The sequence below is a fragment of the Thamnophis elegans genome, chromosome 10, assembly GCF_009769535.1.
Source record: "Thamnophis elegans isolate rThaEle1 chromosome 10, rThaEle1.pri, whole genome shotgun sequence".
Taxonomy (NCBI): Eukaryota; Metazoa; Chordata; class Lepidosauria; order Squamata; family Colubridae; genus Thamnophis; species Thamnophis elegans.
The window spans coordinates 30,018,050-30,038,824 of record NC_045550.1 but is presented as its reverse complement, the minus strand read 5'-3'; the positions used below and the strand labels follow the sequence as shown (position 1 = coordinate 30,038,824).

The 20,775-nt window shown below is 39.0% G+C and overlaps 1 protein-coding gene across 2 annotated transcripts in view; it reads left to right on the top strand.

Moving 5' to 3' along the window:
* The window catches only part of LOC116514283 (transient receptor potential cation channel subfamily M member 2-like), a 37,396-nt gene extending 18,994 nt beyond the window's left edge, over positions 1-18,402 (top strand). Inside the window, exons 15-31 of one of the 2 annotated variants that reach the window (XM_032225802.1) lie at positions 38-251; positions 943-1,061; positions 1,700-1,832; positions 1,960-2,131; positions 2,879-3,062; positions 3,942-4,123; positions 6,404-6,536; positions 7,239-7,326; positions 7,895-7,982; positions 8,811-8,962; positions 11,467-11,543; positions 11,757-11,858; positions 12,749-12,835; positions 13,450-13,555; positions 15,382-15,483; positions 16,599-16,715; positions 17,943-18,402. In XM_032225802.1, coding sequence (XP_032081693.1) covers positions 38-251; positions 943-1,061; positions 1,700-1,832; positions 1,960-2,131; positions 2,879-3,062; positions 3,942-4,123; positions 6,404-6,536; positions 7,239-7,326; positions 7,895-7,982; positions 8,811-8,962; positions 11,467-11,543; positions 11,757-11,858; positions 12,749-12,835; positions 13,450-13,555; positions 15,382-15,483; positions 16,599-16,715; positions 17,943-18,068 — 2,182 coding nt within the window. In that variant the 3' untranslated portion in view covers positions 18,069-18,402. The other variant, XM_032225803.1, reaches the window with a different exon arrangement.
* Positions 18,403-20,775: the final 2,373 nt, after the last annotated feature.

Genomic DNA, 20,775 nt, shown 5'->3' with positions numbered 1-20,775 from the left:
TACAGCCAGGCCAATCTGCCATTCTTTCCATTCACAGAAAAAAGAGGATCCAGCCAACTACTGGTTTAAACCGTTTCCGAGCTTTCTTCACTGCCCCTGTGGTCATCTTCCACCTCAACATCCTTTCCTACTTCAGTTTTCTCTGCCTATTTGCTTTTGTGTTGATGACAGATTTCCAGTCAACTCCATCCTGGCCAGAATATGTCGTCTATTTCTGGCTTTTCTCCTTAGTGTGTGAAGAGGCCCGTCAGGTATTATTGCACAAATCAATACAACATTGCTCTTTAGCTTCTAACTGTTACTTGACCTTGACCGCTTGGAGACATTGCATTACCATTTCCATCCTTATTGGGATAGAAATGTCAGGTGCAGGTAGCCAGATGTCACACAATGGATTCCTAGTAGAGACTATGAACTCTATAGAATAAAATACGGCTAACCATATCTGACAATTCCCAGTGAGGTTGAAACCAGTAATGTTGTGCTTGATAGTGCTCAATATAATTGAAAATACCTCAGAGGACATGCTCCATGTAAAAATAGGGAACTCATGTGAAATGCCTATACATGGAAGCATGACATATATAGTATTTGTATCTATCTTAAGGAAGGTGGCCTGTATATGTCATTTTGAGATATTGATTGTTCTATATGGTAGGAACGTTTTCTCTGTAAATGGGGGGAAAAACCTACCTAGCCATTTAAAGACAATGCATTCAATATCCTAATTCAAAATCAGATTAACCCATGGGCTGGTTTTAGTGCAATAAAAATTATGATTTAACAACTTCAGAAATCTTTTTTAGACGAGTGCATGAGATGGGAGAAGAGAGAGCACTCAAGCTTATTTTCTTTTCAATATGCTGTAGGGATCACAGTGTCTGAACCAACCCATGGTAAATCCTTTTCCCCTCCCCCCCTCTCTCTTCTTTCTTTCTTCAGCTTTTTTGTGATCCTGATGGGTTTGGCTTGGTCAAAATGGCTTCTTTATATTTCAGTGATTTCTGGAATAAACTGGATGCATGTGCCATTCTGATCTTTATAGTTGGATTGGTCTGTAGGTAAGTCCCTATGTATGGTTATCCTATTTTTCAAAGAAAAAATTGGTGGAAGGTGGGAGGATTGTTTCATTATGCTAATTACTATTTTTCAAAAATCTACCTGATATAATGTATAAAAGAAAAAGTAATCAAAATGCAAATAATTTCACCCAGTTTCTTTTGCTGCAAATGCCTTAAGATCAGATTTAGGTTTATATCACATTTTTTCAACCTGTGCCTTAGAATTCAAATCCTTTCATTTTAACTCTATATACGAGGACGTTTCATTTATATGCAATTCGCCTTTGTTAGCTCTTTGATCAGTTGGACAGAGAATTGTCCTGAATATATAGCCTTTCTGGCTAGTCTTTTCCTATAAGAGATTTACTATCCTGTTAATCCACAATTTCTCTGAGTCTTTTTCATATTTTGGTTAATATGCTAAGCATGCCATGAAATATTGCTGTAGAGGGAATGTATGCATAATCCTCTTTGTGTGAACGATTGTTTACCTTAAGAAAAAATATTACTTCATTCTGCAACCTTTGACAACAAAGATGTCCTTATAATTAAGACCAGGGATCTTTGGGAACCTCGCCCAATGTTACATTGGTAATACAATTAATATATGTATTTTTGTTTCTATCCTTTGCACTAAGATGGTTCCCAGCAACTTTGTACCCTGGAAGAATTGTACTATCCCTAGCTTTCATTATTTTCTGCCTGCGTCTATTGCACATATTCACAATCAGTAAAACTCTTGGACCCAAGATTATTATAGTGAAGAGAATGGTAAGTTGTAGTTTCTATTGATAAGACACCATGGAAACTTAAAAGTAATTTTTCATAATTCACTTTTTTTCCGATGACGATGCCTGATTCAAACACGTTCTTTCTGCTTTATTTGGTGGGTTTACAGATGAAGGATATCTTCTTTTTCCTCTTCCTCTTGGCTGTTTGGATTGTATCCTTTGGAGTAGCCAAACAAGCTATCCTAATCCACAACGAGAAACGGATAGACTGGATCTTCCGAGGTGTTTTTTACCATTCGTACTTGACATTATTTGGACAGATCCCCTCCTATGTTGATGGTATGGAGTAGAGAATTATTTTATACTCTGGACCACCAAGGTTCAGTTTGTTTGACTGTGATAATGACAAACTATTCATCACTAAACATCCCACCAATGACTGTCTCTGAGAAGTGTTTGTACAAATTTCATAGTGTGTAAAAATCAATAAAACTATGAATAAATGGCTGACTGGATAGATAATTGTGAAAGATGATGCCATACCAGATAAAGCTGCAGTACAAATAAAAACAATGCCATTTAGCTTGGCTTTATATGAGAGAAGTTTAACCAAATGAAACCCTCTCTTTTAATCCAGTTCTCGTCTGCTTAAATAACATATGAAGTATGTGCCTCATGATACGCTCTTCCTTTATCCCAAAATAATTACATTGCTGTGTTCCAGGGCTCATATTTTAGACTGGCTATAAATAGCAAGCCAAATAACCACAAGGTCCTGAGATAAGTTGTGACCCATCCCTGGCAGCATTTCAATAGCAGCACATCTTAATAGCTGTTCATGGTGTGTGCACATCTGAATCATGTCTCCTATTTAGCACTACCTTTTAAAAATCAGATCATAGAGAATTGAGTCATTCATCCCAAGCCTTTCTATTAAAAACTTTTTAAAAAGCCTTTATAATGATAAATGTCTGTTGTTTGTATGGCAATACAGTATGTTACTTATCATGCATCAGGGAATTAGATGACCTTTCTCAAATTGCTGTAACACCCAGTGCTTGTTGGCTTTGCTATGTTTTCTAACAGGAGTGAATTTCAACTTTGATCAATGCAGCCCAAATGGGACTGATCCATACAAGCCCAAATGTCCAGAGAGCAGTGAAGCCAACAAGAAGCCCATTTTTCCAGAGTGGCTGACAGTAATTTTGCTTTGCCTCTACCTACTCTTCACCAACATTCTCCTCCTCAATCTCCTCATTGCTATGTTCAAGTAAGTTCCATATTCTGGATTCTGTATTGGCTGCTCATCATAAAGTGCCCCGAGGCTCACAAGAAAAGAACATGAACATGTCTGCCCTCACATTGGTTATAACAACTATAAGCCAGTATAGAACAGAAACAGACTTTTAGTATAGAGCAGACTTTTAGCCATACAATTTGGGATGAACACCCTTTGGTGTGGGGTTGGGATAGGCTTTCGGGGGTTGGGGGAATTGCAGACTACAGGAACCAGGAGCACTATTCAGGTGACCCTGAGGACACAGATAAACCTCCAAATGCTTCAAGGACCCTCTAAAATGATGCAAATGACCAGCTGTCTGCAAGGAGTATAAATCCTTCCATTCTCCACTATCCTGTGAGAGCTGAAGAAGCTTAATTCGTAATTCGTAATTTAATAAGTTTATATGCTGCCCAATCCTAAGGACTCCGGGCAGTTTACAAATATGAGATAAAATAAAATAACAAATAGGGGAGAGAGACAAAAACAGTTTAAAAAGCACAACATACATTTGGCTTAACTTCTTAAGCTTCTTGGATAAGAAGCGAAATGCCTTCGAAAGAGAAAACAAGAAAGTCCAGTTGCCTTCTGAAAAAAGCACCTTTGGGACAACCATGACCTGGATGACTCAGAATCTCTACAGATTTATAGAACAGAAAGCAAGCCAAAAATACTTGGCTCAGAGGCAGATAAAGAGAGGCAGCTTTAATAAAGGAAGTAATAAACAGTTCTATAATATCCATTCTTCCACTTCCATAAATAGAGATGATGTTTCTGTACTGACCCTTAGATACAAGGGAGAGTGCTATTATGCTCTGTGTCTTTATGAGTTACGTAGAAGATTAAACTCAGTGCTTTTCTTCTTCCTAGTTACACATTCCAGCAGGTGCAGGAGCACACTGACCAGATCTGGAAATTTCAGCGTCATGACCTGATTGAAGAGTATAACAGCAGGCCACCAGCTCCGCCACCTTTTATCCTCCTAAACCACCTGCAGATATTTGTCAAGTGCGTGTTTCTTCAGAAGCCAACCACGCGGCACAAGCAGCTCAGTAAGGCCCTGATATTTTGAGCCAGGCTGTAACATTGTTCAGCTTCTGCCTGTCAACGCTTTATGCCAACTTGTAATTCATTAACAATGGAAACAAAGGAAAAAGGAGAATGGAAAGAGGTGATTTTTAGAATATGGAGCATTAAAAAAAAACCCATCAGAGCTTTTTGGATCAATTAGAGGTCTCGAAGCATACCAACATTCTGACTTAAGTCATTGGTACTTCTGTTTTTAAAATTGTATGGGCTTTTTTTGTCACTGTACTTTTCATTGTTGTAGTTGTTCTCAGCAGAAATGGAGGTTATCAGCCATTCATACAACAGAATCAAAGTTCTCCAATTTACTAAGTATGAACAGGAACATGAACATGAACATTTAATATTCAAGCAAATTTTCACTTTTTATTTTCATAATGAACTTTTAGATTTTTTATAACTTTTATTAAAAGGAGTGTTTTTATATTTTAATTGTTTAGTAAAAAATCTCAGATTTTGGTTTCAGCTACCACTGAACTACCAATCCTGCCACTTACAAATTTGTTTGGTAAATACAAGTTAAACAAGTATGGCGACAATGTGGACTTCCAGCTTATTCCTTATCTTATTCTGTTCTCTTTTTCTCCAAATTCAATTTTTATGACAGTTTCTTACTCATTGCAAAGGTGAAGACTTAAATAAACAAAACAAACAAATAAGGAACAAAAATGGAAATACCAACTGACCATAACCTGAGGTGATAAATGTAAATCCTGGGTTAATGTGAGATGTTAAAAAAAGGACACAATGGTAGCGCCCCATCACACATTTAGTGAACTGTCAGCTGACTATAAAACAGTGAACAAAGCAGATATGGAGTTTTGTTTTCCAAGGATCAAGAAATTAATATAAATGAACAGTGTGCGTAAACATTAAAGAGGAGCTAATTCTAGAAAGGCAATGGCAAACTCATTCTAGACAACAGTTATAGCAAAAATAATTAAAGCAGTATTTCTTAGAGTTGAACAGGAAGGAAGGAAGGAAGGAAGGAAGGAAGGAAGGAAGGAAGGAAGGCAGGCAGGCAGGCAGGCAGGCAGGCAGGCAGGCAGGCAGGCAGGCAGGCAGGCAGGCATCTTTAGTGAAACTTATTAAGAATACTATGAACAAACTAGCATTTAGAATTGTGCAGCATTTTGGGATCAAAGAAAAAAAGGTGTTTCAGAGCATGTAGCACCTCCTTTCAATTCTTTTTTTCCATGATTAGGTGGCTGCTGGTATAAAATTTCAGAAAAAATATCAGTATATTTAAGGAATTTGCACTACATTTCCGACTTCCAGTGTTATCTTTGGTACCTCCCATATTCTGAAACACCCTTTTGACTTTGAATCTGAAATGTTTCACTATCATATCAATCTCAGTGAAAGTTTGAGAGTATACTTGAAATCCTGCAACTGTGTTTGGTGAATTAATAGAGAAATACAAGGATATGTATGTATGTGTGTGTGTGTGTGTGTGTGTGTGTGTGTATGTATGTATGTATGTATGTATGTATGTATGTATGTATGTATTCACATAGATCAATTGCTCATATAAAGTCCAACAGTGCCTTTATGATGCTTAGCAGGCTGAAATCCAAATATTTGGGATATGTTATGTGAGCAGATTATGGGGTAGAAAAAACTATTCTTCATCAGACTGAGGAAAATAATAACATATAAAATAGATGATTCCTGGAAAAGATTCCTTGAATATTGGTGGACGAGCTACAAATTATTACTAAAGACAAGTTCCAAAAGCAATCATTTTTTGTGCAGTCACTAGAAGGCAAACAAAACGCAAACTAACTTTTTAATGCTCAGTAGGTAATGCCTATCTATTTTATTATGGAAAGCAGGAGCAGTTGAAAGGGAGAATAGGGAGGCTTAGAAATGGTGATACTGATCAGTGAATTCTGATAGATGAGAAGAAATAAAGTAAGATAATGAAGAGAAAGGAGCAAATCAATAAAGGTTGATTTTGAAAGGTAGAAAAAAAACTTTAACAAAAATTGCTATTCCACCAGCTATTCTTTGTTTCTTAAGTCCATTGTTACCAATGATTGAATTGGGTCATTACTGAGCAGTAGCCTCCACAGGATCTAACATAATTTAATCTAACGATATCCAATTTCATCCAAGCGGCAAAACAAGTGTCACACTGTCATGATGTGAGTCCTATCCCATTTGTACATGATTGTCCATCTGTGCTGTAACTGTCAATTTTCTAAGACAAGAACTCTATGTATTATATTTGATTTGGCCTGCAGAAAAGAAATTTGAGAAGAATGAGGAGGCAACTTTATTGTCCTGGGAGATGTACCTGAAGGAAAATTATTTGCAACTCCAGCAGTCTCAACAAAAGCACACCCCTGAGCAGAAGATCCAGCACATCACAGACAGGTGAAGACTGTCATTTCAATTTAAATAGTAATAACATCAGGTCAGCTCATGATCAAGATTGTGAAATATAATTCAGAAGAACGTGAAAGGTTTGAATAACCCTCCTAATGCATACCTTATTTTAGGCCACCTGATTACTCCAAACCAGTGGTGGGATTCAGCCAGTTTGCACCTATCCGGGAGAACCGGTTGTTAATTTTCTAAGCAGTTTGGAGAACCGTTTGTTGGAAGAAATCTCCTTTTGTTTTTCCCCACTTTACAGGGCTAATCCTGTAAGGAAGGCAGGAAGGAAAGATTCTGGTGTTGTTTCTAATCTCATCTTTATTGCCCTGCTTACAGAAACTGTCTCTCTGGTTAACCCTTATTCCATTGCAACAGCTAAGGCGAAGCGCCCATTGATGTGAATGACGTTGAGTTGGCCACGCCCACATGGTCACATGCTCACTGAGCCACGCCTACCCAGCTGCTCATTAGGGCAGAGAACCAGTTGTTAAATTATTTGAATCCCACCACTGCTCAAAACCCATTTTTCCCTAGTGTTCCTATTAGGATTCAATATACAAATTAGTAGGAAAAGATGCGCATATGTTCAGTAGTGGAAGAGCAGCCTAACTATTTGAATATAAGTCACTTTATTATGTCACATAATGTTTGAGGGTGTAATCACTCTTCTTCCTTGAAATACTAATCTTTTTTTTCCAGAGTGGATAAACTAACAGAAATGCTGGACCTTGATCAGGGGAAAATGATGAAGCTATTGGAACAAAGGATGTTGCACCTGGAAGAACAGGTAAAGCTGGCTTCTGAAGCTTCTTCCCAGCTCTTTTAGCTTAGCCTAGCTAGAGACAGTGGTGGGTTGCTTGCCCAAACTGGTAGTAAAAATATTTGCAACCCACCACTGGCTGGAGAATATTGAAAACTTATGCAAAGCATGGGCCCATCCCATCTGGACATAAGTCAGCTCTCTCAGCGAACTGAAAAGCATATAAGGCTGCATCATGTCAGCCATACTATAGTATTTAAAAGATAACACTGTGTGCTTTTGGAAGTCAAGGCATCTCTGAGAATCCCCATATTCTAGTGAAGCTTTTTTTAGTCATTAAATTCCCGGTGTCAGGAAATATGGTAGGTTGTTGATTAAGCTATATAATAAGCTATATTATACAAGCAGGCACATAGTTCAATATGGAGAACCAATTTTTAACAGTCTGCTGTAAAAAGATTATCACATGAACCAACACTATAAACACTTTAGAGTTCTTTCTTGGTTACCAGATGCACTTCCAACCTTATTTCTCAAAGGTCACTTTTTAATGAATAGAGTAATTAACACATGCAATGAATTGCTTCTTCCCTAGACATTCCAGTTTGCAAAAGCATTACAATGGATTGTTCAATCATTGTCTAACAGTGGGTTTGGTACAGAGGAAGATATTCCTGTTTTAGGTATGTTTCACTGCAAGCACATACTTCTGAGAACCATTTTTCATTAGATTTGTATTTTGGTATGCACATATGTATCACTTTTCATTTCATAAATAGGACCTTAATCTTTCTTTTCCACTTTATATTTTTTAAAAACCCAATAATGCACACATATGCTTTATAATGGAACTGTGGTGTCTTTTTATTTTACTTGCTGGAATTTGAATATAAAGTGTATCACAAGAAGTAAACAAAGTATTCTCACTATTCCAAGTTATATTTTGTTCTGCTCATTTGGCCTCATTTGAAGATGAATGTTGATTTTCTTCACTGATTCACATTATGTAATAATGGCTATATACCTCAACTATAGTGGCTTCAAGAGCAGAATTTTTCTCTAAGATAGCAGATGCCTCATTTGCTATATTACTTCCCACAATAAATATTCACTGTGCCATGTTGATCCTTACTGCACTGCTGAGTCATCTTTGCCTGAGAAATTGTCTGATATAATTAAGGTACTGGATTGCAATGAGGGAAATTTCAGGTTCAAGTCTTCACTCAACTATGAAGCTCATTGGGTGACTTTAGGGGGGGGGGAGGATGGTTTTGTCACTTTCACAAATACAGCTTCACATGCCTGCACATGTGTGCACTTGCCCACCACTACCATGGCCCAGTTCCGAATGGGCTGTACCTGACACTGGACCATGGACTGGGAGTTGGGGATCCCTAGTGTAAATCATTAATGCTTCTCAAGTGCAAATAGAATCTATCCCAAAATTATGGAAATGCAGAAAAATGTTGGATTGATTGATGATGCATAAAAGTACTGTGGATTTTTTTTAGTCCCTAGCAGGGCTGCTGAAACAAAGGAGCAGCAGGCAAAGGAAGTCTCAGAATATGTATTCACCCTGTCTCATGTGAGTTCTAGGAACCTCTTGTATCCCAAGTCTACTGCCATTCGTTTTCCTGTGCCAGATGAGAAGGTGCCATGGGAGGTAGGAATCTTAAGAGCTGGTTCTGTTATTTTGATAAATGCCAAATGGATCAAGCATATCAGGAATGTTTATTTAAATTATCCACTTACCAAACAAATCCAAATTCTGTGCTACGGATCTCCTATACTATAACAAGAATTCGACACAAATTCACCAGTCTACAATTCTGAGAATTCTGGAAGACTATAAACTAAATACCTATAGAATGTAATAAATTCAGTGGGATTTAGTAGGATCTGATCACCCTATTTTAAAGGCTTTAGCTCTGAACTCAGTTTATAGATAAGGTGACCAGATGTCCTGCTTTTGGCAGAACAGTCCTGATTTCTAACAATTTGTCCCGTGTCCTGCGGCGTTTTAAAAAACTCAGAGATTTTTGGAGAGAATGCATGATGCAGTCCTTTCCCCCGGCACCCCACTGATTAAAATGCTTTCTTTCGCCTGCATCAGAGCTCGGGCGGGCGAAAGAAAGCACTTCACCCCACTGATTAAAGTGCTTTCTTTCACCCGCATCAGAGCTTGGGCGGGTGAAAGAAAGTGCTTCACCCCACTGATTAAAGCGCTTTCTCTCGCCCGCCCGAGCTCTGATGTGATCCCATCTAATTCAAGAGATCTTAATCCATTAATTGGCCATTTTAATGGCGGATGGGATCCCTAATTTAGGGCAGCTGCCACGAAGAACAGGTAAACTTCAATTTAATAGCAATAGCAATAGCAGTTAGACTTATATACCGCTTCATAGGGCTTTCAGCCCTCTCTAAGCGGTTTACAGAGTCAGCATATTGCCCCCCAACAACAATCTGGGTCCTCATTTTACCCACCTCGGAAGGATGGAAGGCTGAGTCAACCTTGAGCCGGTGAGATTTGAACAGCCGAACTGCAGAACTGCAGTCAGCTGAAGTAGCCTGCAGTACTGCACTCTAACCACTGCGCCACCCACCGGGTTTCCCTCAAGTGGGAATTCTCGTCTTTGCCTGTCCTAATTCAGACACCTTCCTTTTCTTTTCGGATCACATTCTCTTCAGCCGATTAAGAGGCATGCTCGGAATCAAACCCAGCTCATGGCTGAGGAAAAAAAGCGCCGGTCATCCTCGCCAATTCCTCGTGGCCGCTGATCCCAGAATCACCAGATCAAAGCTCCCATCCGCAGCCCTGGGATCCTCTGCTTTAAGATCTCCCTCGCAAGCATCAGCAGCCCCGATGACAGCTAGGCACACTTCTTCTTCTTCTTCACACGCCCCCCTCCCCTCCATTCTTTTCGTCAGTTCCCACGCCCTGGAGGGTCTGCACAAGTTCCTTGCCTAGTTAAGCGTGCCTTGGATCCCAGCCTCGGGGCACGTTTCCATGGTTGGCGAAGCTCCTGCTCTCCCTGCAAAAGGCAGCCTCGTCACCGCCTCTCTGTATTTCCTTTGCCCACTGTCGGTTAAGAACAAAGCCCACAGTGGGGAAGCTGCTTGTTTGTCTGTCTGGGATTCTTTGGTGTGTGTGTGTGTGTGTGTGTGTGTGTGTGTGTGTGTGTATGGCGGACATACCGCCAGAGCGGCCAAAAGCCTCTTTCTTGAAAGCGCTGTCAAGAAAGAGGCTTTTGGACCAAATTTTTAATCAAGACACCCCCCCCCCTGTCAATGGTGTCCCGCTTTACTAATGTTAAAATCTGGTCACCTTATTTATAGATGGAGACATTATAAGGAGTTCAAATGCTGATAGAAAAATAATGGATAGTATCTGTTTATAGTGAGGAAATAATGCTTGCTGAAAGAAGTAAAAATGTTTGTGTAAAGAGTGTTCCTCTCCCCACACTTTGTTATTTGGAATTGAAAGTTGAATATGTTAGGAAAAATATAAAATTAATTGAACGAATTAGGAATGGAATGCTTTAGAAGTGGGTGTGATTAAAAAAAGAGATTGGGTCAAGAATTAATAGGGCTTGAATAAAAAAGTGAAGGACAAGTAGAAAAATATATAGAGGTAACTTGATCCTATAGCAAAAATGATTAAGGATTAAATTGCAACAGACTACAGTGTGAAGAATGGGAAGTTCAGAAGGAGCTAATGAGATTCTTTAAAAGGGAAAGATGTAAGTTGAGAAGCTTAAAGAACACAAGCAATATATGAACACTATATGGACATGGCTGAAGCAAGGCTAAAAAAAAGATATTGAAATGTGTAGCAAATGGTGTTGCCTTATGTAGATTTTGCTTCCTTTTGTTTCTTTTTCTTGTCTCATGCATATACATATAACTATTACTCATGCATGAGCAACCATATTTGTTTTATTGTAAGTATGCACATTTTCATCTTACACAAACACAAGAGCAACAAACACTACAACAATAGGGGAAAAATATGGTATCATATGATACCTGGACTGCTAGGCCTAAGGAAATTCAGAAAGAATTTCAGTTTTCACTTGGAATTCTCCAAAATACCTTGGACTTGAAATGAGAGTACATGTTGCTATGCAAAATTCTGAAGTCTAAAGTAGCCTTTTCCCCCCCTGGCAGACAGAGTTCGATATCTATAATCCGCCCTTCTATAGTTCTGAAACACAAGAGGATTTTACACCGAAGTTCCTGAGAGAGTAAGTGCTCTAATAGCTCCTTCCTATCACTAGCTTCCTCTCACTATTCCTGGATATTGTCTAGTTTTTTTTTATGGAGCTGCTGCTTCCTTTTGCTTCTATCACAAATATTCTACTGATTATTTTTTGTTACATTCAGGTCCTTTAGTTTAAAAGTTGCATTTTACTGGCCAAAGATGCTAAAAAGATAAAAGTTTTGCTCCTCTCTTCCAGCAATTTGGAGAACCTTCCAAGAATAAACTTCAACAGCCTGGATGGAGATATCAACAGGCAGAGTTTCCATGGCACTTACACTGTCAAGGATGGCCTGCCACTGTGAGTCTGATAACACAGAGGGAATCTTGGTTACTGTGTCCACTTTGTGTGGAAAATTAGTTAACATGGGAATTTAGAAGACAAACAGAGTCCCATCGTGAATGTTTATGCTTCAACTCTGATATCCCATTTCAAGTGCAGCTGTTATAGCAGATAACAAACAAGCCATTTGGAAGTATCTTATTCAGGAAATTGCTCTCCTTTTCAATTTCACAATAGTTTGATCAAGATCCAAAATATCTTGAGCAAAGTATTGAAAAGGAAGTTGAAAAGGAGCAATTTCCTGAATAAGAGACTTCCAAATGGCTTCTTTTGTTATGCACATTCCAGAACAAAACCAGAGTCAAATTATAGGTGTGGTACATTTTGTTCCAGCATTTAAAAGAAAGTCATATTACTTGCACCCAGACATTCTCCTCCTTTGGCTTGATAGGAGATCATAACAATAAGGCTAGTGAAATAATGAGGTGGTCTCAAACCAAAAGGCTCACAGCCACAGGTGCTGAACTTCACCTCTCAAGTTAAAAGAGCTGAAATCATAGCTTTGTGAAACACCTCCGATTCCTAAGAGACATAATCACTGTGATACTTCATTGGAAGGCAGCCTTTCTCTTTCAGCAGATAATCTAGAAATGGATTATTCTAGGGAAAGGCAGGCCAGTCCAATAATACTCATTTTGTTGGATGGTAGTCAATCCAAATGCCTTTTCCTCAGTAATTCGGTTTTTCTTCAAGTGTAAGTACAAGTGAGCCTTGGTTCAAACTAATAACTCCTTAGTTTATCATTCTCTGATCTCTCCTTGAACGTTTGTTTCCAGATGGGTGTTCCCAGGGGAAGAGCAGCATCCCAATGGCCCTTGCTCATAGCAGAACTATTGTTTCTCTTTCAGAAATCCCATGGGTAGGACAGGCCTTAGGGGCCAAGGAATCCTTAGGTTATTTGGACCCAATCATGCCCTTCATCCAGTTGTGACACGGTGAGGAACCTCTACGTCCTTTCTTTGTTTTTATTTTAATTCCTGTTTTATACTCATCCAGAGATTAGAAGCAGACATCTTCTTTCTGCAGATCAGTATTGTGAACTACATTCCTCTTTTCACCACACTTCTCAGCCTTAGGTGTTGACAGCAGCACCTTTGCAGCTTAAGTGTGGTATCCATGGCAACAGGAGAGGGGAAAAAATCCTTGGATGCTCATGATCTGATGTAGGCCATAAGAAGCTGAATGTAGTTTCAAAGGACTTTTTCTCACTATCAAAAAGCAGAACATTCATCTTAAGTTTTTAGTTTATGATTTATTGAATAAATATTTGAAGCTGAATAGGACGAGAGATACCGGAAAAGTCTATCACAATGATTTTTAATACTATGCAAAGGCCCATACCTTCTTTTTGGGGGGGGGGTGCATAATGAATATCTGACTGGTGTAACAGTTTGATTATATATTATAAATACAGTATATATTTAGATAATTACATTTGTATCCTGCTTCTCGTCCAGATAACAATCATAGCTCATTTTATTTTAGTATTATAGATTTCTTCATATACCTTAGATACAACAACAAACTATAACCTCTTTATTTTTTATAGTTGGCGGAGGAATGTTGATGGATCAATTTATAGAAAAAACTTGAAGAAAATGCTGGAGGTTCTAGTAGTCAAATTCCCTTTCTTGGATAATTGGGCCTTGCTTGGGGTAAGCATATACGAGGCAGTCTATTTTCAGTAAGATCTAAGTTGTCTAATTTAATAAAATCATGCCAATTGATAATATATACTGTTAAAACAACAAACCATATCTACTGATACTCCTTGACTTAAGGCTGTGATTGAGCCTAAAATTATGATCATGTAATGCTGGTAGTTAAGCAGATCATCCAATTTTACTTTCTCTGCAGTGGTCATTAAGCAAATATGGCAGTTCTAAAACAAATACTCTGGGCATTAAGCAAATCCATTGTCTGCAATGGGCATTTTTGTCTGAAAGCACAAGTCAATGTGTTTTCCTTCAAAAAAAAGTTGAAAATCATGATCACATGACCACAGGATGGTGCATAAATGTGGGACAGTTGCTAGGCATCCAAAATGCAACAATTTGACCAAGGGGAGTAGGGGTGGCCATCAGAATTTTGAATCCAGGTCATAAGTAGACCCATAGAGATCCATTGTAACTGTGAACAGTCGCTAAGTGACTAATCATAAGTTGAGGACTACGTATATGAAAAAAATAAAAGTATGACTGCCTTCTGAAATTTTCCATAATGAAAAATTGAGTTGGGTATATTTTTCATTAAGTGGATAAGAGTATGTTCTGTGCTGTAGACTGGGCTTGATTCCAATGAAGTGGCATGTTTCTAAAAATCTTACTTACTTACCTCTTTCAATTCAACCACATAGCCGCAATCATGCCAAAGAAAATTACAATGACAGGTTCATTCAATCTTCAGGCACTATGCCTCAAGAAACATCCTAATCTTTAAAGATTATGAAATATCAAATGAATCAAACTCACAGCATGCCTACCCAGACAAAACCAGTGGCTTGGGTGTAAACAATTGGAGAAAGGTATAAAAAGAGCTTTATAGGAAGCAACGACATCTTGAAATGCATGGAGAAGCCTACTCGGAATCAGTGCAGCTCACAGAATGCAATATGAGCCTACTGAGGGGCACCCCTAGCTTGCTGCAGCTGATTTTCTATGTAGAGTTCACTGCAGTAATTCATTCAGGAGGCAATCAATGCACGAGTGATCTTTAGTAATGCTTTCCAATCCAGGAAACCACACAATTGGTATAGAAGACAAATCTATGCCCAAAGCCCTTCTGACCATGGCTGCTATCCATTCGAGTAGCAGCCACATTTCCTGGAGGATCCCCATACTGTGTATCAATTCTGCCTTGGGCAAGGCAACCCTACAAAGAGCTACGGATTGTAAATCTCTGCATCTATGGTGCCTTAAAACCCAAATTGGTCCAATTTGCTTGGGTCAAGTTGAAGCGTGCTCTTCCCTCTTCAGGCCTCCACACTTCTAGCACCTCAACAGTATCATGAGAAACCCTGGAGATAAAAGTGCATAATTGAAATCCTTGATTTTAATACCTCAGCAAAGGATTCCAGAATTTTTATCTTGAGTTTCTAATACTGGATTTTAGCAGTTAGACTTAGACTTATATACTGCTTCATAGGGCTTTCAGCCCTTTCTAAGCGGTTTACAGAGTCAGCATATTGCCCCCACAGTCTGGGTCCTCATTTCACCCACCTCGGAAGGATGGAAGGCTGAGTCAACCTTGAGCCAGTGAGATTAGAACCGCTGAACTGCATTTTACTTTTCGCCAAGATGTTAGCTAAGGAATCAACTTACCGGCACCTCAGAGATTTATCATTTTATTAAGTTTATTAGAGTCGCCCATTACAAAAACTGCCAACTGAATGGAAATTTCTATTTTCTGTAGCATTATAGTTAATAGAATGTGTAAAGTGTTAGCTGCGTCTTACACTAAATAATGCTTTCATTCTTTCTAGGGCTCTCTTGAACCTGGGGAAGCATTGCCACAAAAAATAAAACAGGTCCTGAGACGAGAGTTCTGGCCGCAATTTCAGAAACTGCTGAATCAAGGAACAGAGGTATTTGGCCATCCAGCTGTGGCTTGATTAAAAACAGAGATGAGTCATATAGAATTGTTCACCACTTTTCCCAAAGGCATGACAGTAATAGAGAATGGCACTGGGGTTATATAGTGTATAAATGGGGACACAATATAGGATGAATCATGTTTTTTAAGACTACTTTATAACAATACAGAATGTTTGCATTTTGCAAATTTTTGCAGTATTTTGCAGTTTACCAAAGACAAAGCATGGGTCGTGCACATTATATTTATTGATATTAGGGAGAATGTATGTATGCAACTGATGTAACCATATTGTGTAAGGTTCCGAATATTTAGCAAAGTAGACTTTTTAATCTATTTTTCACATGCCTGTAATCAAACAATGATTTAACCAATATAGGAGAATGTATATAGATAGGATTTAGGTCTTTGTGCTAGCTTGGTTGCTTTTTTGTCAACTTTTCATTAACCAGGTTAGGTAACATTAGTGTGAAGGAGAGTGGAGTGGCTGGCTATTTAAATATAGTAGCTTGCTCTGCTGTTTTGTTGGGGATGTGTTTCTTCTTTGATAGTTCCCGGATTAGGGTATTATTTCTTCCCTGATCATTTATCTGGTATTGTTCTCAACTTATTTGTGTGTTGGCCGCTGGAGGACATACGGTCTGGACTGTTTCTTTCCTTCCTAGGTTTCTGATTGTCTTTTAAATAGTATATAAGCACTTTTGGATTTGCCTTGATATAAAATGTTAACAGTTCCCAGTTAAAATTGGGGTTGATTTTATCACTATAAAAACTCCTTAATCTCACAATACACATCAGAAACAGAAAAATTCCATCTATACTAGGGCATAAAGGTATTTTCTATACTAAGATAATAGTACCATCAACATCTTTTCCGGAAGATATGGTACTTTTTCAAAATTTACTACTATACACCTTTATGAGATTAATTCTTTAATAAGAAACTGCCCTATCCTATGATTGATACCAGCCTTTCTGTCTTCTCTCTGTCTCTGTCTGTCTGTCTGTCAGTCAGTCAGTTTTTCTGTCTCTATCTATCTATCTATCTATCATCTATCTATCTATCTATCTATCTATCTAATCTCCCTGAATCCTATCTTCTTCCAGATATATAAAGGGTACGTGGATGATCCAAGGAACACAGACAATGCTTGGATAGAGACTATGGCCATCAGTGTACATTTTGAAGATCAGAATGATGTCGAAATGAAGCGTCTGAATTCAGTACGTGTTACCAGATCACTTCTTACCATCATGCTATCCTCAAGATGCAGATTCTAAGATTCTGTGAACAAAAATCCAGGATGGTGGGCAGTGGTGGGTTTCAAAAATGGTTGGAACCTACTCTGTGGGTGTGGCCTCCTTTGTGGGAGTGGCTTGCCACCCATGTGACCAGATGGGAGTGGCTTGCCACCCATGTGACCGGATATGAAATTATGAATTAGTACTTAGGTCGGTCCAAGTAGCTATTTAGAAACTTTGGCATTGAAGCATGCAAGTCTTAAAGCTGTCAAGTTACAAGATCCTTGCCAGTGGTGGGTTTCAAAAATTTTTGGAACCTCTTCTGTAGGTGTGGCCTGCTTTCCGGGTCCACTGGTGGAACCTCTTCTAACCGGTTCGGTAGATTTGACGAACCTGTTCTACCAAATAGGTGCGAACTGGTAGGAACCCACCTCTGGTGGTGGGTACCCATGGAGATAGATGAAGGGTCCAAAGAAATTAAGGAAGTACTCTGAAATGAGAAAGATAAAATGATGGTACAGAAAGAAATGGACACAGAGAAGAGAGATTGTGCATTTGTGTATGTGTGTATGTGTGGACATATGTATGTATATGTGTATGAGATAGAGACATAGAGAATGGATCACAATTCCTGACAATGTAATAAGAGGAACATTCAGCAGTCTACTGTAGACACAATCATATACATATTGTATATTGCATTAAGCAAAGAGAAAAAGTGCAGATCCTAAAATGATTTTTATTCTCATCAATCTCAGATTAATAGATTTACTGAGGTTTTTGATGTAATCTACTCATGGCTCAGTGGCTAAGATGCTGAGCTTGTCGATCAGAAAGTTTGGTGGTTTGAATCCCTAGTGCTGTGTAATGGAGTGAGCTTCCATTACTTGTCCCAACTTCTGCCAACCTAGCAGTTCAAAAGCATGTAAATATGCAAGTAGAAAAATAGGGAGCACCTTTGGTGGGAAGGTAACAGCACTCCGTGCACCTTCACCGTTTAGCCACATGACTACGGAGACGTCTTCTGACAGCACTGGCTCTTCAGCTTTGAAACGGAAATGAGCACCACCCTCTAGAGTCAGGAACGAATAGCACATATGGGGGAACCTTTACCTTTATTTACTCATATCACATGTTTCCTTCTGGCTTTCATGAGGCTGTAGTGAAACTAATTGTAACCAAATTCCTGTCTGGGATTTCTTTCTCCAGTTTCTCCAGGGTGGTGACTTTGAAGTGATGGTGCGATGGCAGGTGGTGGACAAGAAGATCCCCCTTTATGTCAATCACAAAGAACTTCTGAGGAAAGCAACTATCCTTTTGGGAGCACATTTCTAATGGCCAAGAGCAACATTAAAATTTGCATTTGCATTTCATCCTCAGCTCTTTCTAACTGCAGTAATCCAACCAGTATCCTGCTGTTCAGTGAATCTCTTTAGGACATTTTTCCATTCCAGCTGAATTTAGAAATGAAACTCTTCTTGATTTGGCCAAAAATGTATGCTTGTTTGAACTGGAAAAAAGAAGGGTTAGAGCTTTCTTTCATTATACTGAAATCCTGAATAACCTTTCCAGAAATGCCACACATATTTCTGTGGATCATGTAGAAGTAATGGACATTAGTGGCCTCATAAATTTGTAAAATATATGTAATAAAGTGAATTGTAATTCATCTTGTAATACTATTTAATACTATTAATAGCAGGGGAATAAGCAATCTCTGCCTTCAAATTGCACACAGCATCACTTTTCATCCAAGAAGCAAAAGCGAATGTGGTAATATTCTTCAAATACTTGAAAGGAGGGCAGAAGGGCACAACTTCTCCATTATTGCATTATGCATACTAATAGACATAATTTACAGGACTTCAGTTGACTTTTAGAAAAAAAGATCCTAAAACAAAGAGTAGTTTTACAATGGAACTAATCACTAAGCTAATAGATTCTCCTTCACTAATTAAATGGGCCTAGTGGCCATGAGGGAGAGGAGGGTTTTAATTTGAACTATATCAGGCACTAAATTGGACTGGTTTTAAATGCCCCCTTTTGACTATATGATTCTTCTTGATATAGACGAATTTTTCCTGCAGAACCTTCTGGCTATTATACCAGAACAGTAAAAAGCAATTAAGCTCCTATATTCTTACACAAACTGTGTATTAACCATGTGGATATAAAAAGTTTGCTTTACGTTGGAAGTGCCATGATTGTAGTTATGTTTTGGTGATCTATCCATTTTTATATTAATCTAATAATAAGTGTCTAGCAGATTGTCTAGCAGGTTGTCCAAATAAAATCATTTATGTGAAGATTTGCTGAAAGAATGACAGATATGCAAAAACTGAGGTTTTAATATTTGTGTAGTTAGCTTCTAAATTAAAAAAAATTGTTACCCAAACATATATAGTTATTTTAATTATTTGAAAGCATTCATTATATTTTTATCACAAGGCAGAATATAACTACAGATATACAGAAAACTTCTAAAAGAGTAAATTAAAAACCTTGACAGACTTTTTATCTCTGTCCTGATTCATGAAGAATGTAGACCCTTAAAAGCCTCAAATCCTGAATTGAAGACAAGCATATATTTCCTGTTTTTTTTTCCTTCTGAAGAAAGGCACAAATAGTGCAATAATCTAGTTCAAAGAAAACCATCTTTAAAAATCTAGGCTCCAATTTAATGGGTTCTGTCTTAACTGTCACTTCAGCAGACAGTTGGCCATTATGCTCAATGTCCAAAGTCTCATTCAGTTTTCAGCTAGATGTGCATTGCCTTGAACTTCGTGACATCCTCTATCTCTGCCTGAAACTTTACAGCAAGCTACAGGTCACCTGATTCACAGTTTTGTGAGTTTGTGAGGATCTTCTGTGAATATCTCATGTCTTTCAGTCGTGGCCTAATATTTCTAGGCCTCCTGAATCTTCCCATCTTTTGAAAAGAATGGGGATATCCCATGTGTACAACTGACGTTGCTGTTGATGGACACTTGTTTATTTAAAGGCAAATTATGTATGCAAATACATCCACATATTCAAATTCATATGCACATAAAGTTCTTCAGCTGAAATAAATAAAATACATGACTGCACACATAATATAGAAAATGTTTCAACAATTTAAACAGTTTCTTAAAACATTTAGAAGCCTGCCCCCATTAAAAGCACAGTGCTGTACAGGGACATGCAGTCAGGGGAGGCAGGGGAGGCGGGGCCCCACCAGTGTCATGAGGAAAAGAAAAGAATTTTTAAAATAATTAAAAAGGCTAAGGTGGTTGCTGCCAGACTCCAGAGTCACAGTGACTCTGAATCTGCTTAGTGCTAACTGTAGGGGGAGGCAAGAGAACTATGGGCCTCCTTTGCATAAGGAATTTTTCGCCTTTTAACGCTTGCTCAGAGTTAAGCAAGGGTTAAAAGGTGAAAAATTCCTTATGCAAAGGAGGCACGTGATTCTCCCGCCTCCTGATCTGGGAGCAGCAAATCATGCCTTGGCAGCCTTGCCTAAGTAAGTTGCTTTTTTATGTAATTTTTTACATTTTCATCATGGCAAGTGGACAAGAGGCGAGTTGAAATCCACAGCTGGAAAAGGTATGTGGATCGGATGGAGGGAGGGGGGGATTCAAAATTATTGTAATTTAATTGTGGGGTTGGAGGAGGCGGGGGGTGAGGCGGTGGAGCGCGGCAGCGGCAGGGACATTCTCGATGCTGTGTCCAACAGGCCAGGCGTCTCACGTTTGTGTCCACCATAAACGCGAGATGCCTGGCCTGTTGGACACAGCAGTGGCAGGGGGAGGAATGGGCTGGGTGGGCTGGCCGTCTGGGAAGGGGGGAATCATGGCTGCTCAGGCCTCAGCGGCAGGGCTTTAAAGTGGCGGCAGTGCCCCGGTGGCAGGACTTTAAAGTCCCGGCGCCGTCCGCCATAGAGCGGGATCCAGTCCCGTTCTATGGCCGATGGCACCGGGACTTTAAAGCCCTGCCGCCGGGGCCCTGCCACCACTTTAAAGCCCTGCTGTCCGGGACAAGGCAAGGAAGACTTCCTCGGTCG